Below are 23188 nucleotides of genomic sequence, written 5' to 3' on the forward strand. Positions count from 1 at the left end.
CAGTCAGGACTCACCCACGACAAAGGTAACGGCACATGCAACAATCAGGGACACAGACAAAGGCTATTTACAACACCAATGCGAATAAGCCATCAAGTCGACGCAGCACATATATAATGAAGTACGATATAAATAAGCTATTACCAGAACAATGGAATGCTGTAACGCCGGATAGCGTATAGTTAATTCTGAACATTGTCCAATGGTTATAATAATAATAATAATAATAATAAACTTCCACGGTCAAAAATACTTTTATTGCATTGTGTTTTCCATGAAGAAGAGCCCATTAGTCAACGTTCAACAATCACTGCATTGTTTGCTATATATATATATAAAACAAGCATCATAAATGAACTGTACTTTCGATCACGGTGTTATTACAGATATACAGATAGACGTATTAGTGACATGCTCCGTTACCGAAGCTGTTATGTGTCACTTAAAAACAAATGGGTTGCGGACAGCGTGTCCACGGCAGGTTATACATTCTGAGAAATACTTCGATTCAGGTTTACTAGGTGTCATCCGTAGGCTCAGCCCCCATCGGTGTATGGTGCTCGCCGCTGACTTACGTGACGCAATTCAGCGGGGCGTCCAATAGCAAATACTGAGTATACTGGGGGGCGGATTGAAGCAAAACAATTTTCTCGATCTTCAGGTACATGAAAAAGACAGAAAGCCCAACAAGCAGCGGCGCACGCTCACCGGAGGGGACATTTACATAGAGAACAGCAGAACGCAAAAGACTAGGCTGATGACAGTACACCGTTATCTCTTATAAACAGTGGAAAAAAGTCAGACTATAACCTGGAATAATGGATGGTTCAAGCACGAGGCAAGGGGTTAGTTTTAAGGACAGGTCCGGACACTTGGCGGAGACGGGGCCAGTATCCAGTTCCCTAAAAGAGACTAACAGTAAGCAAGCAGTCTTGGTACCAAACCCTCAGAAAGGCTACGGCAATGTTACTTGGAATGAAATGCGCACCCGAAGTGTGGAAGATAACGAGATCAGCCTGCCCAGCCTTATTTCAGCCTACAGCACTATTCTCAGAGGTCTGGGAGAGAACCCAGAGAGACCCGGACTCCTTCAGACGCCTTCAAGAGCGGCCAAGGCCATGCAGTATTTTACCAAAGGCTACCAGGAGAACATCCAAGGTGAGTTATAAAGGGGGACACTTGCTACTTCAGCGTCACTTTGAAAAATCGAATTAAGTAAGCTGTCAAGTTACTTATAAATACACATGATGTTTGACTGCTGTTTCTTTCTATAAATCCAGCACTGATTTGCAAGTTGGATGTTTTAAGTTCTCCGATGACACAAACATATTATGCAGGAAGAGGATCGGTATCGCCTGTGCATTTCGTTCGTTTAATTAGCTATCCTCGGTGCTCACTCCAACAGGTATATCATAACTTGGTTTAATGCCTTTCACAAAGAAATGGCAACGCACCGTGTATATGATTATTTAATTCATTCTGCCCCTAGTGAATATCCAGTTTAAAGTAATTTTTAAAGGAGTAGCATGTCTTTTTCAAGATGGGAAAAGCATAGGTTGGCATGGAAGGCTTACGTTAACCAGTTTAGTCAAGTACTGGTTAGTCGTTTGGTTCCATTCACGAAGAAACGCACCAATCAGTTGCATGCTGTGACGTGATTGGCTGGACTGGTCTGACTCCCACTACATCTGTAGCTAATTTTTTTTTGTTGTTGAGGGGTGAGGGGGATTGACATAAAGAGAATCAATTAGTGTGTGTTATTATTTCTTTAAAAAAGAGAGAAAACATGAAGCAGTGACTACACTATGGTACCTAATATTGTGGAAACAATGAACTTTATTCATCGGATGCTCCAGTTGCTTATTTAATCGTTCAATGTAATAGTAATTTTTATAGCTTAATGCTAAAAATGCTACGTGTTTCCACAATTTTGGCCACAAGTGTAGAACATGAGTGTATGGACTCTGCCCTTGCCGTGCCCTGGGTGCGATCACAGTATGACAAGAATGGAAGGCGTGTTTCTAAATGTACACATGTGCACTGACGTTGCTGTGTCTAGACCCAAGTGCTGGTGTCTCTTGTCATACCTGGTTAAGTGCAACGTGAAGTTCACGCTACAGGGTCCGATGCCAAGAGAGCACACCACCGGACCTTAGAGTCACACGTCAGAGGCTGCTTACCTCGTCTCCATGGAAACATTGCCCTTTATGAGATAGCCAGTCAGGAAATTAAAAATCCTGAAGCAGGAGATACAGTTCTGTCTGTAAACAGAGGTAGCTGGATTTCATTTGAATAACGATATGATCCTGTTGAGAGCGTGGAGTTGGGGGGGAAGGTCAAGGATGGCACAGGCAGTCTGACATCAGACATGAAGAGGAGAATAGTCTGTCTGTCTGTCTGTCTGTCTGTCTATCTAAAGCTACGTACAATAGAGAAAACAGGGTCAGCCACTCCTTGGAGCAACCGGGGTTAAAGGGTCTTGCTCAAGAGCCCAATAGCAAAATTACTCTGCCAAGCAAGGGATATAAACCAACAACCTTCTGATAATGCGCACTAATAGCAGAACCACACATATCGGAATTGTGCTGCAAATTGGTGCTGCAACGGTGAGTTTTTGTATAACACATAGAATTTGATATAGAGGCATAGTATGTTGCTTTCCTTATCTTTCAGATGTGCTGAATGATGCTATTTTCGACGAAGGCCACGACGACATGGTGATAGTGAAGGACATCGATATGTTTTCCATGTGTGAGCATCACTTGGTGCCCTTCATTGGAACGGTAGGGCCTCTGTCTTCCTGCTTATGACCTGGGAAGAAATCACCAAATATTTTGGTGCTTGAGGTCCTCACATGAACTAAATGAATCACAAAGACACATATCAAGAAGCTGTAGCTGGTGACTTAGTGGCAACATCCTGGGTTGTTCGTTGTTGAGATTAGGGCTGTGCAACTGATGGTCCTTCAGTTCTGAGTACTGCTGATTTCCCAGCCTTCCTTTACCCGTGAGCCAGGTGTGCAGCCTCTGGCCAATCAGAATCAGTCATTATTAAACTAATTGTAGAATTGAAAACAAGGCCTGGATTTGGAATCAAGGTCCAGACGTGAAGAGCCCTGGTCTAGATGGAATGCTGTGGTAGCCCAAGTTTGATCTGAGATGTGCTAAGAGGTATAACCCTCTGAGATATGTCTACTCAAGAAAGCTCTGGGATTCTATTATCAACAATAAAAGAGAAATTTTCTTGGAGGGAAACTTTCATAGGTGAGAGCCAACATACAATCATGAAACGTGAACCTTCAACTTTATTTATGCACGTAACGTCTTTTAACATAACACACACTTTTAGATGTTTGAATATTGCAAATGGCTATACAAACTGACATGTCTGACGTGTCTGACATGAGGTCCTTATTTTTCCTGAATCATGAAATGTGCTTGATACCTTGTGAGAATTTGGATGTGTAATAGTCTCTGAGTGGATGTGGCCTGTCTAATGTCCACATCTGGCCCATGAGCGGGAAACTCAATGATCCCTGTAAAATGATCACTAAACAGCCTCCACGTGCTCGTGATGCTCTGACTCAGACCAAACCGTGACCCGTCATCACGATGAACTGGGAGATCCTGTAGCTCCACCCAGCACCATCACAATACCTGCTCTGTCTGCAAACCATAAGCAGAGTGATGTAATTCCTGCCAAGATGACCTTAAAGTTTACACAATGAAGGTTGCCTGTTCTGATTGCCACGAGGCAACCCGGTAATGTGACACCAGTATGGATTATCCTGTATATATACAACATATGGCTGTGTAACATAATGAGTAATTGGTCCACCCTTCTTGCACTCTAGGTGTACGGTGATGGTTTGTATGTCCTAACCAAAGACTAGATACTGTCATTTCATTGAGTTCTGATGTGTCATTATGGCAGATCTTTCACAACCATGCTGGTAACTCAATGAAAATCACCCATGGCTCGGACCTGTCAGCACACTTTGTGGTGTCCATCTCTTGTAGGTTCATGTCGGCTACCTTCCCTGCAAGAAGGTACTGGGACTCAGTAAACTGGTCAGGTGAGTGCAGCAGCTGAGAGAACAGGCTCACAGCAATCATCGCCCTCTCATTTTGCTGAGCGCTTTCCCCTTGGTATTCCAGGGCCAACAGCAGTATCAAATAGCATGTGTGTGACATATGGAGTAGTTTTAATAAAAATTGCAAGAACAAGAATCACAGGAATGTTTGAATAGGTATGATGTAAATTACCTATTTATTAATGTATTTATTTATTTGTTTGTTTATATTCTTCCTGCAGAAGACTTTTTGAAAATCTGGAAAAGTCCACAGTGAAAGTGGATTTCCACACATCATTTATAATATTTTGCATATTTACTGTTGTGCCAGTTCGGTTTCATATGATTTGCTTTGCAATGTAATAGATCAGCAAAGGTGGATAGTTCAGGTGCAGAAAGTACAAATCCAGACCAAGACTTTATTTCAACCAACCAGGTGAGTACAAAGAGTCCCAGAGTACGCAACTGGTTGGTTGAAACAAAATCTTGTTCTGGATTTATACTTTCTGCACCTGAAATCTCCACCTCTGACTATTAGACTGACCCCCGGATGTGTAGGTCACAGACAAATTATGGACAGAGTCGCGTTTTCTCCTTTCTCATATTTCTGCATGCATGAGATGAACTTGGCAAGTTTGATACTCGTATATGCAGTAGGGTCTGGATTTTATTGAAGCTGTGTATTCTAAGAAATGTTCTACATGAGAATTATTTGAAACTACCAAACACCAACAGAAATACACACACCAGATCATTAACTCTTTTTTTCTGAATGAAAATTACTATTATAAATTCACTAATAGATGATTAAGAAAGGTGTAGAATGATAAAGATGTAAAACTTTTGATTTAATCTGAATGAACTAAGTTCCATTTGGACACCGTGTTTCTAGATACTAGTCGAAGGTACAGGTATCTCTCCGGCTGAATGTGTCCCTTTCTGCTGCGCGTGTTTGCGTTGTGGGTGGTGTCAGTCGTTGCCCTCCTTCCTGGAGGGCTGTGTCCTCCTAAGGACCAGTGCACTGGCTGTAAGCAGATTAAGCGTGATGTGAGTGAGCCACTCATCCTTCCTGACCTCTTTGTCTGGCTCACTTGCACTCCAGCAGAAAGCCAAGAAACCCAGCCAGTGGCCATAAGCTGCTTCCACTCTGCGTGATTGGTTGGGATATGAACGCGTCACCTCGCCTCCACACCAATAGGGAGCTCCGGAACACACCAAGATGGAGCCGGCTCTTATCTGCAAAGCCAGTGGGGGCCCTCCCATAAAGGCTCGCGGAGGGACGCCACTCACGCTGCACTGAACCTAGACACTGTCAACAGGCATGAGAACCACAAGATGGCCTCCACACATGGCACGCTGGCTGAGATTAAAAGCAGCTTTAAAAATCGGTTCTTTCTAATGTTGTTCTTGCCTATTAAGTAGCATAGTCAGGGCTGCACAAAAAACATGCCTTGGCTTCAGAAAGCCCCCCCCCCTTATGGGAAACATTTAGCATATTTATTCGAAGCTGACCTGCTCTGTGGATGGAGATACCTCGTTTGGGACTCCTGTAAGGATGGAAATAATCAAATTATCCTCATCTGGGTCGAGGCTCCCTCAGTGACTCATGAGTCATGGCAAACAGCGCCCCCTGGGGGCTAAATGGGATGAATTGGTCATCCCAGATAAGGTGAAAATGGGGATGCAAATGTTGGAAAATGCCTCAGATGTGCCAGAGCTTCCTGTAGAAGCCATCAGAGAACCTCCTCGGGGTCTTAGATTAACTGCAGCCTGCCCGTCTTTGTACGCTAATCTGATTACAGATGTCTGTCGTTTCCCTAATTCCCATGGGTTTACTCCTGCATTGAAGTCATGCTCATGTTATTACTGATCTCGGCGTTTTGATTTCATTAATTAATATTCTGTACATTTTTCCTGTCCTTCCAGGGTTGTCGAAATGTACAGTAGGCGATTACAAGGTAATTTTTTTTTCAACTATGTAATTTTGTAATTTGTGTTTTACATTCATTGGGAAGTTAGTGTTAATGTAACAAATGTGTCTTAAAATGTCCCTATTCAAGTGAATTTAAATTTAGTGAAATGACGACGAACACATGGCATTTGGTGTCCATTGTGACTATGTGGGAGTGTGAGTGTGAACTGGCCGTCCTGGGAGCCCCTGCATCTTTAATCAGGGCTCTCTGTCACTTTGCGTGTGTGTGTCTGTGTTCCAGTCCAGGAGCGTCTCACCAAGCAGATCGCCACGGCCATCACGGAGGCCCTGCAGCCGGCCGGCGTCGGGGTCATCGTCGAGGCCACGTGAGTCTTCCTGTAGCCTCCCAGCCTCCAGAAAAAATGCTGATGGATCTCCTGAGAGGAAACGAAAAAGCTTTAAGGGTTTCCGAGCATTACAGGGCGTGGAGAATTTGGTGTGAATTTTGGAGGGAAAATGAAACACCTCATTGATGGTCTAGCATTCCAGTTTCATCCCATCTACATTTCTGTTCCTATTCCTGTAGTGGACTCACAGCCAAAGTCAGTGTATCACCATTTACATGCAGACAACATGAACTACGCATATTTAGAGTACATTTACATTTATTGCTTTTTAGGATAAGCATCCAGAGAAGGACCAGATCTAAATGTAAGCAGTATTGGAATAAAAGATACACAACGCCCTTCAAGGATGGATGGATGGATGGATGGATGCATACATAAACCCAAAAGAAATTGCAGGTTTACAGTAGACGAATACAGGCATAAAATAGGATACTTCATTGATCCCTGTGTGGAAATTCTTTTCACCTACCCCATCTTCCACTCCATGACTCTCATGGAGAGGTGAGAGCAAGCTTTGGGGGGGGGGGTCACACCACAGGGTCAGCCAGCTTGTAGTACCTCTGGAGCAGCTGGGGGGATTAGGCCTATGCTCACTGCCCCTGTGGGATCGATCTGCTAAACCTGGACTGTCATACCAGTGACCTTCCGATTGCATGTTGAAGTTCTATCCCACCGAGCCACACACCGTCCTCAGACATGACTAGTGGCATCAGTTAATAGACATCAATAAACAGTAACGATGCAAAGAATGTCTGGGGAAGTATAGTACCTGTTTCATTAACATTTATGCATCCCTGTGACATGAATGACGCGGCGCTGTGCCCCTAGACGCTTGCGAAGTCGTCACTGCTCGCACTTGTCTGGGGGATTTCCTCTAAACTCCAGCTGTTTCCCTCCCTTACAGTCACATGTGCATGGTGATGAGGGGCGTGCAGAAGACAAACTCCAAGACGGTCACCAGCACCATGCTGGGAGTTTTCCGTGACGACCCCAAGACGCGGGACGAATTCCTGAAGCTCATTCGTAGGTCTTAGAAGCACATCCCGTAACGCCAAGCCTTCGCCAGCTCATCATGCCAACCCGTGTGTAAAATCCATGTGCCGTCTGTGTATGTCTCAGTGCACCCGTATGAGTTCCACTGAACTACCTCCAAGACATGCAGAACATGGCCTATCCACATCAAATGTGTCTAGATGTGCTTAGAGTGTGTACAGTCTGGTTTTAAATTCATTGCGAGCTGAACCTACCAAGCACAGAAATTCCAGTGAAATAATTATTCAAAGTGCCAATCAGAGATATTGTTTCCATTTGGGGAAGAAATGATAAGGCCTACCTAAGGCCCATCTGCAGATGTACTGCAACAGATCGCCAGCAGGGGTCACTCATGAGCACAACGTCTAAATCAGTCCATAAACAGTCCCTTACCTTTACAACTAGCTGTGGAGGCTAACTACATGTTTCATGTGGTTAGCCTTCATTATAACTGACTGCAAATGCCATATTGTCATGGTTGTAGTCATGTTATCTGAATTACAAAAAAGCTGATGAGGTTTATTGTGGACACTTTGACAACGATGAAATAACTGGACAACCAAACAGTATATTAACATTGTTAGCATCCTTTTTAGGATTTGAATATGGGGAATATTATTAATATGTGGCAAGGCCTTGGGATGAAGAACATAACATTTTGTGCTTATGCAGTATTTACAATCATTAAGTAGTGATTATATCGAATAGTAGTACTTGGTGGTAGTTTGTAGACAGCCATGTTAGATATATTGGGACATCAGAAGCTCTAGAGGTGAGTTTTAGTAAGAATCCATTTTACACCAGGGGCCAGATAGAAGTGTCAAGCAAACGTAGGCTGCAGCAGGTCTGAGATTCAGAAGTTAATATTGAAGTCAGCCAATCTACACAGGCAGTGAGACTCTGAAATAAATACTGGTGTTTGTCTGACCCGGTAATATGTGATGGCAACCACAGGTAATGGTATCATGTTTACAGTGATAAAGAGCAGCTATGGTGTGTCCGTCCTGCTGCATCATTCAGCTGGCTGATGGCCCCAAGATGGAAATAGCTGTTGTACCCTAGAACCGTGTTTCCCAACCAAGTGCTCGGGGATCCCCAGACAGTCTGTGTTTTTGCCCCCTGGATTGTGGTCTGCCTGGGGGACCCCGAGGATCGGGTTGGGAAACACTACTCTAGAAGTCAGTGTTTAACTGAAACTGTGTTTGAAATAACCAACCACCTCAATTCATGTTGCTTTGGACAGAAACATCTGATGAACAACTAAAAGTAATCCAACTGATTTAAATCTGCATCGTATTAAAGCATTCCAAAGTATTAAACACATCTGGGCATTTCTGTTGCCAAAGCATTGGCGTGTAATCTGTGTTACTGTATGTTATGTGTAATTCTATGTCATATGCTATGTGTTTCATGCCTGAAGGGTAAGAATAAACCTTAAGGAAATCATGGGGATGTGCTACGGATGAACTAAGTGTGATTTCAGTGAGGGGGAAACTCTACTTTCCCACGGTGAGGCTTCTTTGTGTCCCTGCTTGTTCCACAATGGTGTCACCCAAAGGAATGTACCAATGAGAAACTCATAGGGGAGGATTCAAATTACAGTACCTCCCACAGTGAAACCAAAATAAGATATTTATCATAGTCATGCCAAGCAATGTGAGATGACACAGAAGACAGGAACCTGGTATCCAAGTCAGCTAAAGAAGCTACACGCTCACCTGCAACGGTGCAGTACTGAGCACTTTCCAGTTTAATTCAATCCACAATCAACAAAACAAATAAAATATATACATCTTCCACTCAAGCTTTACAAACATTGCTCCAAAGGATTCATTAATTTAACGGTCGTCTTGTCTTGATGAGGTCTGTAGTGACTTATGACTGTACACGGGGGGGACAGTCTCTTGAATGAATGCATGGGAGGTACTCTACCAGTGCTGATGTCACTGAGCTACAGCAGTATGCAGTAATGCTAAGGTTAGCTGTAAGCTGAGTTCATAGGACACCTCACTGCAGAAGGAATAGCATCTCCACAGGAATAACATCACCAAAGCCCATGCATTCCTGCATGAATGCTCCCCCCCCCCCCCCCACTCCCACCAACCAGCACATTTCGGTGGACTGAAGAAGCTGTCCTCAAACATCCGAAGTTAAAGCTCTGGGAATTTACTCTCCCCCGTGGTGCCCCTCTTGCTCGACCTCCAGGGGGCGCTGACACAGAGCGAAGGCCTCAAGGACGAAGGCGCGGCACATGGGGCAGTGCCGGACCCGCGACACACAGCCGTCGCACAGGCAGGTGTGCCGGCAAGGCAGCAGCACACGGTTTACCGGGGCGTTCTGGCACACCACGCAGTCTCGGCCCGCCCCAGGGGCAGCCCCCTCATCTTCGTCCTCCTGAATCGTCCCGGTCAGGGGCCCTCCAGCCTGATTTGGCCTTTCCTGCTCTGTGTCGGATGTGAGGTCTGTGCTTTCGGCCTGACTCCCGTCCCCAGTGGACATGAAGAGTGGCTGAGGACAGAGGGAGCCCAAAGTGACAAGGTCTGGTCAAAGCAGGCAGCCGTTCGTAGGCCTCAGATCCCACTGCATGGCATCGTCTAACGGTCACAAACCTGTGACCGTGCCGCAGTGAGCACTGTCCTAGGTAACATAACTTAAGGGCTTATATTTTGGAAAAGCAAATATAAAATCTATAAAGAACTCAGTCTGGCCCAAAATTGCACAATTAAATTGATTACATTACAGATATTCAGCTTCTTTAGGTTCCGTATGCCTGCTAAATGTGAAAAAAAGGCTGTTCTTTTTGGAACCACAGAGCACACTGAACCATAAACCCTGCAAACTGTGATAAGGAAACGATTAGGTTTTGAGAGCACAGCGCTGTACCTTCAGCTCGTACATGTTCCCCTGCACCGTGAGCAGGTACTGAAATAAGATCCGCTCCGATAGCTGGTATTTCTCATCCGGAACATGGACCACGGTCACACTGGCTACCTGAAATGGCAGAGCACAGGCTAGAGCGTGTGGCCAAGGCGTGGAGCTCTACCACCGCTCGTGGACACGCGCAATCATACTTACGATGTTGTATATGTCCCGTATATCCGGCTCTGCGAGTGTGAGCAGCACCACCAGGGGGTAACACGCCCGAGGCAGCACCCCGAAGTGCGAGATGCGCAAACTAGCAGGCATCTGTGTCAGATGCTCCACTGGGTCCTCCTTGTCGATGCTGACGGTTTGGTCAAGCTTTAACTTGAGTGTGGGGGAGAGGTTAGCTTGATATTGTGCCTCACTTTACAGTCATTCTGAATCAATACAAGTTCATTATCCAGCTTAATGAATGGCCATTTTTGGTAAGAACTAATAATTTCTTGCCTTTATACATTAAAGAGACAGTGTTGTGGCGGAATGGTGCTGAAAGGATACTGGAAGGTCTGGACGTGCTGGTACTGGAAATGTAGGGCCTCCTGGAAGCGCTGCGGGGTGCTGATGGGAGGCCCACACCGGTGGGCATGGAGGGCGGCCTGGAGACCCTGAACTCCGCAGCCCCAGTAGCAGCTCAGCCTGCACTCCTCCAAGCAGCGAGGCCGCAGAACCACGCCCCCTGTGGCGGGACACCGTTATAGTTAACTTGTGGAGACTGCGGGAGCTTCAAACGGATTTCTCAGACTATTAGGGAAAGCAGGAAATACTGATTTTTATCTAGCAGCTTTTACTCCCCCTAATCCCTTTCTTCCTGCATCAGCTGTTCACGACGTGCCTAGTCTGGACTGCAATTGCCCGTTAACGACCTTAATCTACAGGTAATAATACTGGCTGAGGTACTAATACGGTTTTAGCAATCATTTGCAAACTATTTTGCGAAGATTGCTGGGCTATATTGTGGAATTGCAAATCCATATAAGATCTTCCATGAACTGCGCTGATCGACTGCCGGTGTCTTTACCTGTGACGGAGGCAGGAGCTGAACCCAGTTCCAGGGCAAACGGGTTAGTCACTTGGACCATCCGCTTTTCTGGAATGTTCGCTACTGAGTCCGCATCGTCCGAACTACGCAAAATTATCGGTACATCAAACCCAAACCTTGAGAAACAAGAGAAACTGTCAGTGAAGGTTCTTCAACATAATTTGCCTGCCCCCCTCCCTTCCCCGCACACTGACACCTGAACACTAGTGCAGGATCTGCTACCGATGCTGATATTAGTTTTGTCTTCGAATAAACAACAAACGCGTATTTCCCGAGATGTCAAAACTCTGCGCAGTTGCTGTGTTATGCAATTGCATCCGGGGGTTAAGTTAACTGAAACCTCTAAAAGATAAACTCTACAAAAAGTGATTAAATACGCAATAAAGTAGTGATATAATAAACATGATATAAGATCATAAACAGTCATATCATTCGATCAATATTAACCAACCCACTTTACTAAGTAATCCAACCCATGACAGTGTAAATAAGAATACGCTACCAGTCCCTTACGCCGCATTTTCAATTATAGCGATTTTAACAGCTGACGTACCAGCCTAGAACCATTGCTACGGTAATGATAAAACAGAGCGACACGATGCTAATATAAAAAGGAGGACAGTATTCGTAAAGCATCACTAGAAACTCCGCAGCCATGTCGGAACTGTATCGGTGTACAAATACAGAACAGCAGCATCTTCCGTCATGTAACTACGGTGGCCGAGAGGGGACAGTCATTACAAAAGGTGTCGTGTGAGAGTTCGCGAACTGCGCAGCACTGCAGTGTGACTTGCGGTCAGGGTGTAACCCATAATATTCAGACAACACCTGGCATACTTATTTATTAATGAAAAATACATCAAGAGATAAGCCTAGACGGATAGTCGATAGCCACACAAACAGCTGTAAACCACTGGTGTACAACAGGTGTACAATTCCACTTCAGACCTCTCAATTCTGGTGTCGCATCAGTTAAAAAGATACAGAAATATAGACATCTATTATGCATTTTTAAATGACGTAAATCAACATTACCCCAGTTTGATCTTGCGAAGAATTGATGTATAGTTTCTGTAAATGGCCTCTAGGGGGCATGCTGTATCAAAAAATGTTTGTAAAACTTAAAAATATATATATAAAAAATAAAAATCGTCCTTCGGGAAAAGGTTTAGAGAACTTAAACTCATAAAATAAAATAAAATAAAATAAAACCTACCGTTTTCTGAGAACATTAATATTCCTGTATCCTTTTACTATTTTATAATTTTGTTTGAAACATTAGCATTTAATGGCCTGTACACAGAAACTTACATGCTTTCATACCGGCTGAGTGTAAAGATTTTGTGTGAGTCAGATTCATCCTATGAGGCCATAATGTTGGCGGTTATTTCAAAATATGAAAATATCAGTGATAGGTTTCCAGTTAAATCAAGTATACCAGTAGCAGCTGAATATGGGACTCTATCTGGAATGCAGTCGATATATAACCCGGCAGTATTGCACACATAAGCATTAATTTCAGCTTAATAAGAGTGAAGTGCAAAGTGTGAAAGTTATCAGTGTCATTAATGAACCAGAATATAAAATCTGTAATAAAACGAGCAAAAAGTTTGTGATGAAAATCAAATTCGATAACGTTTTAATGACATGTTTAAGTGTTTGATGACTGGTGCAAAATTAATGGCTTGCATGTTTCTGAATAGATTTGTAAATGTAGGTAATATACACCTTACAGACTGATTCCATATTTGGCAAAATCCAATTTTATCCATCCATCCATCCATTTATCAGCCCATCTACCTTCTAACCATTTAATCCAATCAGAGTTGTAGTGGAATTATATAATCATTAATGACAGAGAAACCATTAATCTGCAATGTAACCTACTGAATTTATGAGCAGACATACTCTCAGGTGCACAAGAACATTCGAGTGTCCATTCTTCCATGTTAAGTGCTTCCTCACAATGCCCCATTACTTACTCTGCTCTTTATAAACGCTGTTCCCCAGTTTCAGACTAAAAATAGTTTTACAGATGAGCCTGCTTCTAGCAAGGTTCTCATTTTGAAATAACACGTGTCTGCTGGACAGCATCCAGCTCAGACAAGTTGTTTTTCTTCTTCTTCTTCCTCTCTCTCTCTCTCTCTCTCTCTCTCTCTCTTTCTCGGCAGTGATCTGCTGCTTCCCCACCTGGTTCCCGTGGCAGGAACATGCTTCCAGTAACCTTAGTTGTGAGCGAGCGAGGGGGGGGGTAAACATTTCTGACGGCGGAGAGGCGAGTCGACACGGCGAGTGACCTTAAGGAAGGGCTGTGACTCGCCTCTTCGGCTTCTCCCCGCAAAGACCCTTGTTTGGCCCTGAGCGAGGCCACAGCTGGAATGTGGCTCATATCTCTGCACAGCCGTTACTGTGCTGGCAGGGATTTTTTGGGGGGGGGGGGGGGGGCTGAGAATCCCTCTGACCCGCTGGAGAGGCCCTCGCTCTGAGGCTAACAGCTAACAGCTGACGGGTCTTGCTCCCGCCTAAAGTGGAGGCCACGCCTCCTCCTCTGACCTCCCCGACCCGGATGACCCCCCCCCCCCCGCCATTCTGCAGGTCTCTGGTACCCTGGCATACATCCCTTTTGTGTCCCTGTGGAGACAGTCGCATCTCAGGGTGGGCTGAGTGTGCAGTGAAGGAACTCTATGGACCCCCCCCCCCCCCAGTCTTGGCCGCAGCGTCTCCATTTCCCCAGAGTGATAAGCCCGTCTGTGGTCCAGGTGCCAGGTAGACGTCCCTGTGAGACACACAGCCCCCAGAGAGCCCCTGAAGGGCTGCCAGGCCATTGTGACCCCGGCCCTGCAATTCACACGTCTGATACCCCTCTGTGGCGGAGCCTGGGTGTATGTGTCTGGGGGCGGGGGGGGGGGAATGGGGAGGGGGCTGTCTCCTCCAGGCCCGCACTATTCATGGGTGGGGGGAGGATAGAGCTAGGGTGGTGACAAGGTAGGCAGCGAGGACAGAGCTCCGTGGGGATGGGGCCCAGGGTTTTTATAGAGAACTGCAGCCCTCCAGGTCCAGCTGCTCATGCCGGCATGCTTTACACCCCCCAAGGCAGACGGGGCTCTGTGGAAACACCAGGGCTGTCACTGGTGTCACTCTTTATGGAGACGGATGCATGCCGATGGAGCCTCGCAGGGGACACTGTGCCAAAGATCGTGGGTCTGTCCTCGCCAGCCGGCGGCCCGTCCTGTGAAGGAGACCAAGCAGCAGAGTCCAGACCGCTTCTGAGCCCGTAGCAATCCACAGGCGGCAGGTAACGAGCTTAACCCCTCAGACGGCCGAGGCTCATTTGCATAAATGAGGATAAATGACTCGGCCTGACACCGATAACCTGTTGTGTTTTTACTATTCCTGGTTAGGGGGGGGGCATTTAACACTATTCACTATCTTTGGTATTAAAGGGGAGGGCAATTAAAGATCAGGGAGCCTGGAATGTTTGGGGCTCGATGTCCCACCAAGGCCCGCCAAGAGCTGGCCCTGTTTATTAGCTTCGCTATTGATAAACCCAAGCCGCTAATATCCTTTGAAGCATTCTGCAATATCCGAAGCGATCCATGCCTATAGCCTTTTAGCAACCCCCGGCAGCCCCCCATGCCCCCTGACACCCCCCAGGAGCGCAGGTTACAAATCCAACACCTCTGGGGCCTCCCAAATGTTACCGAAGAGGAGGGAACATGACGCGAATGAAAGAGATGCTCCTCCACGCTCATACGTTTCTCCTTCCGCCGCTGGGATGCTGACATCATGGCTGTAACCCTGGTGTTGGTGATTTGGATTTGTTAGCCATCTAGGCCAGTTGTCATGGCTACTGACTAAAGCTAGCGGGTGAAAAATGAAGAAAAAAAAATGAGTGTACAGGAAAATGGAAAACCAGAGCGGTCTGACTAGCTGGTTGTCTAGCGAGCAGCCCCCCCCAACCCAGCCCTCCATCTCCCCACTCATCCTGTCATCATCACGCTCCCAGGACCGAACCCTTGCTGACCACAGCAGACGCGCGATTTCACACATGCGCCAAGCCTACCGGCCCCCTCCAAGTGTTTTACTCTCCCACCCCCTTTGAACGTGCGGCTCTACGAAACGCTTATTCCCTTAGAAATAACATCTGGGGCGACTTCGGCCCTTGCTGGTTGATTTGGGTGAAGTTTACAGTGCGACGGCGCTGGGAACGTCTCGTGTGGAGTGTAACGTCTCAGTGAGTGTAACACTTTCACTATGTGTGAGCGTGGATTTTGGTCCGTACGCTCTCTGTCTGTTTGGGAGTGTCATATACACACACACACACATACACTCACACATGGTTTTTTTTTTATGTCTGGGTCTGTTTCCTGGGCTGGGCAGGACACTGGGCAGACTGGTGACATCTGTGTGCCCCTGCACGGCCACAGCGATGTGCTCACACGGATTGGTTTGGGGTTGGACTCGGGGGGGGAGTGTTTCACTGAAGTTCAATATCCCAGTTCCCCAGAGATGAGGCCGTGAGCTGGTAAACAAAGACTGCCTGCTGATTGCTGCCACCCATGCAGAGCTGCCCCACATATTAACTTTCCTTTCTTTTCTTCTCTGTGCCCCTTACAATAGAATCACTTACCCACTTGACCTGCCGCCCGGATTGAGTTAAACTGGGCCTATCGGGCTCCTTTGCCTGTGGAGTCAATTGTGTTTTGCTTTGAAACCCGATGCACAGTTAAATTCCAGCTGCACTGTTTTCCTTTTCGCATAAATTATCAGTGGGATATTCTTGTTTTCACCAACGTGTCGTCAGCGTGGTTAACCAGGGCATGTTTTGTTTACGATGGAATTCTCTAGAAGGGGGAAAAAAAAAAAAGAAAAAGCAACGTTCACTCGCTAGCTAAATAAAACGTCGCTACGACTTTCAAGGAGAAGGATACATGTTTTCCAGCCTCTCTGTTCTCCAAATTTTACAATCCTCTTAACACTGGATTTCCACGAAGCCACTTATAGCCGTTGGTTAGAATTATAGCGTAACGAGTGACTGCAAATGTACGGGGGAAACAGGGCCGGAGCTGGGAAAACAGGCCGGGGCAAGTAGGAACTTGTGTGGAGGGGGGGGGGGGATCTAAGGTTCCTCAGAGGGTTCTGTCCAGGTCTAGACTCGCACAAATTCAAAGCTGGACATAGCAGTGACGCATGATGCCCACTTCAAGAGGGGTAGCAGGCATGACTGGGAGGGGGGAGAGGACAGGGGGACACACAGAACTGGGGGGGCAGTCCTACGCTGAGCTCCCAGGGCAGCAGAATCATGGAGCTGCATTCAGTGCACAGGAAGAAGATCCACTCGTGGGTCCCTGGGGGGCCGTGGTGAACCGTTTAGAGCATATCGCGCTTTGTGCGGCTGCCAGAAGCCGCACAAAGAAATACAGCCCCCTGGCCTCTCTTTATCGCCCCCCAGAGGTGGATCCCAGCACCATTTTCAGCAGGTGCAGTAAGCGGGGATGGAACAAACAGAGTATTTGTGTGCCTTCCCCCGGCTGCTCTCGGGGGGGGGGGGGGGGGGCACGGGAGGGGGGCACTAGGGCCCAGAGGAATCTGCTATCTGACCCTCTCACGTTACATTTGTAACACATGTAAATTTATTCGTTTAGCAGACGTTCTTACCCAGAGCTACTCACAAGGTCTTTAAAGGTGTGTGTGTGTGTGTTGGGGGGGGGTACATAATGGTCACAGAGGTGTGGCTCAACATTTGAACAAAGGCCTTTAAGGGACCATTTAGATTGTACCTTTAAATTCAACTGCCTCCCCCAACCCCTGAACACGCACACTCCCACCCCGTCACTTACTGTGAAAACGGCTGAGGGAGGGGAATGGTGCCCCCCCAGGCCCTGTAAAATTGACGTTCCTTGTTGTTGCACTGATTTGCGTACATAACAGCAGATGAAAGGTGCCTTCTGAGAGTGACTGAGGCAGGAATGCCTCTGGTGTCCCGCCCTCCGCAGTTAAAGCGCAGCCCCCGCTTCCCATGCCCGGGGCCCCACATGGTGCACCCCCACATAGTGCACCCCCACATGGTGCACCTTAGGCAGAGGGGAACTTTCACAATTAAAAACAAAATAAAAAAGAGATGAAGCAGTAACCAATCACAGACCACCGTGCCAGGATATCGAGTTTCGGCTGTAACCTAGTGCTGACTGAGAGCTAAACCCTAACAGGACAGAGACCCAATCCCCCCCCCCCCCCCCCCCCCACCATCATACCCTTTTTTATCAGCGGCGCTGGACAGAGAACAGGAAGTACATAAAACGCCCAAGTGTGTGAGAGATTTTTTTTCTGAAGGAAAAAAAACTTTGGAATGAGAGAGCAGTGCTTGGTATTATGGAGCCTGTGGCTCGGGTGGGAGGGGGTGTAAGGTGTGTGTGGGTTTTGGGTGGGGGGAGTGGTTGACATGTTAGCAGCCCTGGGGGCCACGGGGCCTGGAATGCGAGGGCCCGTGGCATTAATGGATTAGCATGCTAATGGAGATTGTGATGTAATGAGCTCTAACCATCCCCGCTTGATCCCTCTTACAACAGGGTGGACGGAGGGGTGGGGGGGTACCCACATAGCCTGTCGGAGTGAAAGCAGTGAGATGGTGCACCATCAGCCCTGGCACTTTCTCCCGGCCTTCCCAGCATGCCCTTCTCTCAGCAATGATTGGCTGACTGTTCTAACTCTTGTTCCATGGTGGGGCCTCATCATAAGGAGACCTCAGGATTCTGGTCCCCGTGGCCCCCTCTCTTCTGCTGCGATGTGTCGGTAGGCGGGGTCTCCGTCACGGTCACACGCTGCCCCCCCTTCGTCATGGTTTGCAGTCTTCATTAGGAGTCCGTAAAGCGAGTCCCTCCTAATGGGCAGTGCGCTGTAAAGCCAGCCTCGCGGGGATAATCAGCTCTGAGTAGGAAGTTGTCCATCTTGACGGCCGGCCTCTTTTCTCAGCGGTGGTCCGGGGCGCCATGCACCCCCTCCCCCCCCCCGTCACCCACGCGCTCAAACCACACAGGCCCTTCCCACTGTTCCTCTGTCCATTGCTCTTGGGTCCGGGCTTAACTGCCTTCATGCGTTGGGTGGCTTCTTAAAAACTTTTCCATTACAGGCCTTTTCAGAGTGATTCACAGTTACTCGTCCTGATTAGCAACCTGATTATAGGTGACTTCCCCCCCCAGTGCCATGCTGGTACTTTAGGTGTTTGTCGCCCTCCCTAGTCTGCCGCTGTGCTCTTCCTGATTGTATCCGTAGCTACTTCTCAAATGGACACTGTCACCCAAAGAGATTATTTCTGACTTAACATTAAGCGATTTTCTGAACCTCAGTCCTGCTCCTCGGTCCACAGCCTTGGGAGCTAGTTTCACCCATCAGCATCACACCCACATGCTGGCCTGTCATCTTCTCCCATTTATTGCCGGAAGGCAGATGCCCAAAGCCCACCAGCTGGGGTACAGCCTTGCTAGGGCCGCCCCCACTCTGAACGGGGGCTTCGGGGTATGGGGATCCTGGGCTAGTTTGGGCCTGTTTGTCAGGTGTGGGTGGGAAACCACCCCTAAAGCAGAGCTTGAGTTCCCACACTGGACAGGCAGTACCAGAAAGGGAGAGAAGCGCCCCTTACAGTACTGATTCTGTTGTAAGGGGCGCCCCTTCCCCTCACTCACCTCCATGTGGTGGCTACTTCTCAGCCCGGCAGGTCAGTACCAGGAGAGTGTGGGGTCACGGCCCATACAGCAGAGAGATGGAGGGTCACAGGAGCGTCTCGTGGGGAAAAGTCTCAGTCCTTACCGGTCGGGCCGAGCTCCAAATGAGCAAGGAGGGAAACATCTCCAGCTCCAGATGTTTACTTTAAAGGTCATAGGCCACTTATCGTTTACATCAAGCACGGAGGCGGGGGGGGACCTTGTTTACCGCTGGATATGCTGCTGTAGGCAATTACCATAATGAAATGACCTTTCCCTCTCCTTCTGTCTCTGTCCCGCAGAATAATTACACAGATTCGAAACAACTGCCATTGCAGTTCGCTGAATTATTGATGCCACAGTAAATGCCGCCTAGCACAAACAGCCATGGTTATTACATATAATTTCTAGCTGTAATTGATAATCAATGGAAGTATGTACACTTTTGTTAACAAAAAGCCTGCGGTACCTTCATATATTTCAGCATCGTTTTCAGTGAAAAATGTGTATGCAGTGGTGAGGAGTTAATCGCCAATGGGATTAGTTTGCTTTGTTCAGTTGCTGCAGATATTAGAGTCGCTTCTGAATTTCTGCTGGAACCAAAAGAATTGCAGTTAGTTTCCTTCTCTTACCACTAGCAAAGAGAATAACGTCGGTTCTCCTGTTTTGCTGTGCTAAGTTATGCTGTGTTCTGTTTACCTCAGAGGTCGGATTTGGGAATCACATCACACCCAAGTTAACCACAGTCCAGTTCATATCATTTAGCAATATCAGTGGCTTGTACTACGAAGTGGGGTTACTGATTTCCATCCATCCATCCATTGTCCAAACCGCTTAACCTACTGGGTCGCGGGGGGTCCGGAGCCTATCCCAGAAGCAATGGGCACGAGGCAGGGGACGGGTTACTGATTTATTGGGGTAAATTGTTGGATTTAAGGTACCACATTTTAAATGGACTTCATATTTGTTCACTTGCATTTCGCCCAGACTTTTATGTATACAAACACTGTAGCGACATAATGAGGCCCAAATTAACAGTACAGCCTCTGTAGGGTTTAAGAATGGGATTATGTTAGGATTAGATGAAGGATTGTGTTCTGAGAGACCTGAATTTTAATACAGTACACCTGTACTCACCGCTCACTCCGGCAGTATAAAAATTGAAGGGGCACAATTGGCTTACTAACTTACTAACAGTTTCTACAAATCATGTACAAATATATTAACTGCATGAAATACATGAACTGTTATGACTAATGAGGAATGAACTTGGGATCAGTATGTAATTTACACTTATTTTCTGGTTAATACATTAAGTAATAGTGTACTGCTACATTACTTATGACCACTCACGTAGTTTTACAGTTTAGATTTAGTACCCTTCTTTTTCCCATACCAAAGAGTTTAACGTTAGTTCCCTTGTCTTACCCATTACCTGAGTTTAACGTTAGTTCCCTTGTCTTACCCATTACCTGAGTTTAACGTTAGTTCCCTTGCCTTACCCATTCCAGAGAGTTTAACGGTAATTCCCTTGTCTTACCCATTACCCGAGTTTAACGTTAGTTCCCTTGTCTTACCCATACCAGAGAGTTTAACATTAGTTCCCTTGTCTTACCCATTACCTGAGTTTAACGTTAGTTCCCTTGTCTTACCCATACTAGACAGTTTAATGTTAGTTCCCTTGTCTTACCTATACTAGAGAGTTTAATGTTAGTTCCCTTGTCTTACCCATACTAGAGAGTTTAATGTTAGTTCCCTTGTCTTACCCATACTAGAGAGTTTAGAGAGTTAGTTTCCTGCTGTTCTTTGTCTCAAGTTAGTTCCCTTTCCCTCAACTCTCCCAAAATGAGATCAAAGTCTCATTCTTGTCTCATCTGCCCGATATACTGTTCATGCTCTTCGCCCCACCAAAGGAACGCAAAAAAAAAGAAAACGTCTACTGTAATTCAGTAAGTCGGTAATATGCTATCTGCCACCCGCCATTGTGTCAGACTACAATGAGAGGTTCACTGTAAAAGAAAGGGTGGAGCGGACTGAGAACAGAGAGAGACCCCAGGAGAGTCGAGGCACTGGAGAAGGGCATCAGCAGCAAGTGACAGCACAGAGTGAGGACAGACAGGGGAAAGGGGAAAATGACTGGATGATGGAACAATGTTTTCTTTAGGAGGAAAAATCTAAACATGTCTGCCTCGGGGATGTGACCCCAGGGCAGGACGGGGGTCTCGGCCTGGTCACTCACAGGGTGCCTCGTGCTTCCATTGCAGCATTCGAGGGCTTGGAACAACATGTCAGGGTGGAAGTTGGGTGGTGTCACTTGGGTGGGGGTGTCTCTGGGGGGGTCACACCGACTATGAGAAGTTGAGAAAACAAGAGATTTTTCGTATTAAAGCTTTTTTTGGTTAGTTTGTTTTCACTGTACCACACAAGTATATTTTGTTCCAGTTAGAGACACTAGACAGCGGTCAATGGAAATGTTAAAGAAAATATCAGGATATTACTTCAGCTGGATGGATGCATATTTTATTAAATCAGATGTGCCATACTTAGAAGACTGTGACTGAGAGAGTCACGCAAATCAGACCGGGAAAATCCCAGCGTAGGCTAAGGTGGCCTTCTGCTTCTGAAGGAGTGTAGGCGTGCTGTGGCTATTTAATGCACCACACTTCCCCATATGTACAGCAGGTGGCATGGCGGTTAAGGAAGTGTGGCCCGAGGGCTGACAGATTACATTCCAAGAGGAGGCCCTGCTGCTGGAAATGTGCGCAAAACCCCCAACTTGGGTGCAGTCTGACGGAGTTCATAAATGGACAAAAGTTAAATCTGCAAGGCAGGAGAGTCTGCCAAGTAAATGCAACAATTCACACAAGAACGGGGCTCGGAAGCACAGAAAAGTAACGTTAAATCGCAAAAAAGAACTACACTTTTAAATAAAACAGATCACAAATGCTGCTTGACTATTTATGTCAGAATTAAAGGACTGTATATCAACATGACAGCCTGTGCAACAAAGATGATAGAGACAATGAAACTCACTGCATATCACTAAGAGGTAATAACACCGCAATAATATATAAAGCAACACTAAAACAAGCAAAAGAAAAAAAAAATTCTGATCAAATACTGTACAAATCATAACTGGAAGGTTTTTCACAGAATCGCACCAAATCGTTACGAATGGAATCTGCCAAAGTCGTGATGTCACCCCACAAAGTGCAGGAGAGCCAATCAGTGGGGGCCCCCACGAGAAAACAGACGCACCAAGCTTTCAGACCAGTGACCAGGATCTCCTGATGGCAGGCTATTGGATCTCAGGGTTTTTTGTGCAACAAATTAATTTAAATTACACACAGGAACTCCTGGAAATAATCTCGTTTTCCAAGTGGACCTGCAATTAATTTCTTTTGGGCCGGGGCAAAGCAAACGGGAGGCGACCGCAGGGCCGTAGTTAAAGGGCCGCATCTGGGAGTCTCCGGAGTACGTACACATTATCTCACAGACCCATCACGCGCGGCCCAGCCCGCCCCGCCTTTCATGTGGCTTCATGTGGGTGGGGCCGAGCCGGACGCGGGAGCGAGGTGCGTGCGTATGGATATGTCTCCCCCCCCCTCCACGCACACACACACCCCCGTACCAAGCAAGGGGCTCCCTTGGTGGAGGAGGGGTCGATGGCAAACGGACGCCTGATTACAAACCTGAAATAGTCAGCAAGCAGCTCGGGTGGCGTCTGATGCCCACCCGGCCTGCGCCCCCCCCCGCCTGCCCGCTGACATCACGCACATAATTACACGCGCCGTGGGATGATTATGTGCCTGCGCTGGAATCTGGACGACTGCCTGTCCAGAGATCCTCTGGGAGCTGATTCCTCATGAAGCTGATTCCTCATGAAGCTTCTCTTGAAAAAAAAAAATAAAGACACAAACAAAACAAAGGCATTTTTGCGGCGGCCTGATATAATATTCATATTTTATCACTCTGGCAAGACGCCTCCCTCCCCGTCTCTCTGTTTAATTCATACAAGCTCCTCGTTCTCCAGAAATGTGCAGAAATCGACCGGCGGCTCACCAAGGAACGCAAAATGTCTCCGAAGGAATTCGCCTCGTGTTT

The 23188-nt window shown here is 46.9% G+C and overlaps 2 protein-coding genes across 2 annotated transcripts; one reads left to right on the plus strand and one right to left on the minus strand.

Annotated features, from left to right (window-relative positions):
* The first annotated feature begins 633 nt into the window (after positions 1 to 633).
* On the plus strand, positions 634 to 8869 carry LOC125714732 (GTP cyclohydrolase 1-like). Its single transcript, XM_048985631.1, has 6 exons — positions 634 to 1158; positions 2674 to 2783; positions 4020 to 4075; positions 5999 to 6030; positions 6286 to 6370; positions 7296 to 8869. Exons 1-6 carry the CDS (start codon positions 819 to 821, stop codon positions 7423 to 7425), a joined length of 753 nt encoding a protein of 250 aa, XP_048841588.1. The 5' UTR covers positions 634 to 818; the 3' UTR covers positions 7426 to 8869.
* A 286-nt stretch (positions 8870 to 9155) lies between these two features.
* cgrrf1 (cell growth regulator with ring finger domain 1) lies at positions 9156 to 12087 on the minus strand. The gene is made up of 6 exons (XM_048985630.1): positions 11938 to 12087; positions 11364 to 11500; positions 10844 to 11021; positions 10499 to 10646; positions 10307 to 10414; positions 9156 to 9931 (listed from the first exon to the last, which is right to left on the minus strand). The coding sequence occupies exons 1-6, from the start codon at positions 12039 to 12041 to the stop codon at positions 9590 to 9592; spliced, it is 1017 nt and encodes a 338-aa protein (XP_048841587.1). The 5' UTR covers positions 12042 to 12087; the 3' UTR covers positions 9156 to 9589.
* Positions 12088 to 23188: the final 11101 nt, after the last annotated feature.

Source organism: Brienomyrus brachyistius, chromosome 19 (genome assembly GCF_023856365.1).
Source record: "Brienomyrus brachyistius isolate T26 chromosome 19, BBRACH_0.4, whole genome shotgun sequence".
NCBI classification, from domain to species: Eukaryota; Metazoa; Chordata; class Actinopteri; order Osteoglossiformes; family Mormyridae; genus Brienomyrus; species Brienomyrus brachyistius.

Excerpts from the sequence above, each read along its gene's own strand:
- LOC125714732 (XM_048985631.1), top strand. The coding sequence starts at position 819 with ATGGATGGTTCAAGCACGAGGCAAGGGGTTAGTTTTAAGGACAGGTCC. Across the intron at positions 2,784-4,019 it reads TGGTGCCCTTCATTGGAACG|GTTCATGTCGGCTACCTTCC; the intron begins GTAGGGCCTCTG and ends CATCTCTTGTAG. Across the intron at positions 4,076-5,998 it reads GGACTCAGTAAACTGGTCAG|GGTTGTCGAAATGTACAGTA; the intron begins GTGAGTGCAGCA and ends CTGTCCTTCCAG.
- cgrrf1 (XM_048985630.1), bottom strand. The coding sequence starts at position 12,041 with ATGGCTGCGGAGTTTCTAGTGATGCTTTACGAATACTGTCCTCCTTTT. Across the intron at positions 11,501-11,937 it reads GTAGCAATGGTTCTAGGCTG|GTTTGGGTTTGATGTACCGA; the intron begins GTACGTCAGCTG and ends TTGTTTCTCAAG. Across the intron at positions 10,647-10,843 it reads CAGCACGTCCAGACCTTCCA|CATCGACAAGGAGGACCCAG; the intron begins GTATCCTTTCAG and ends CCAAACCGTCAG.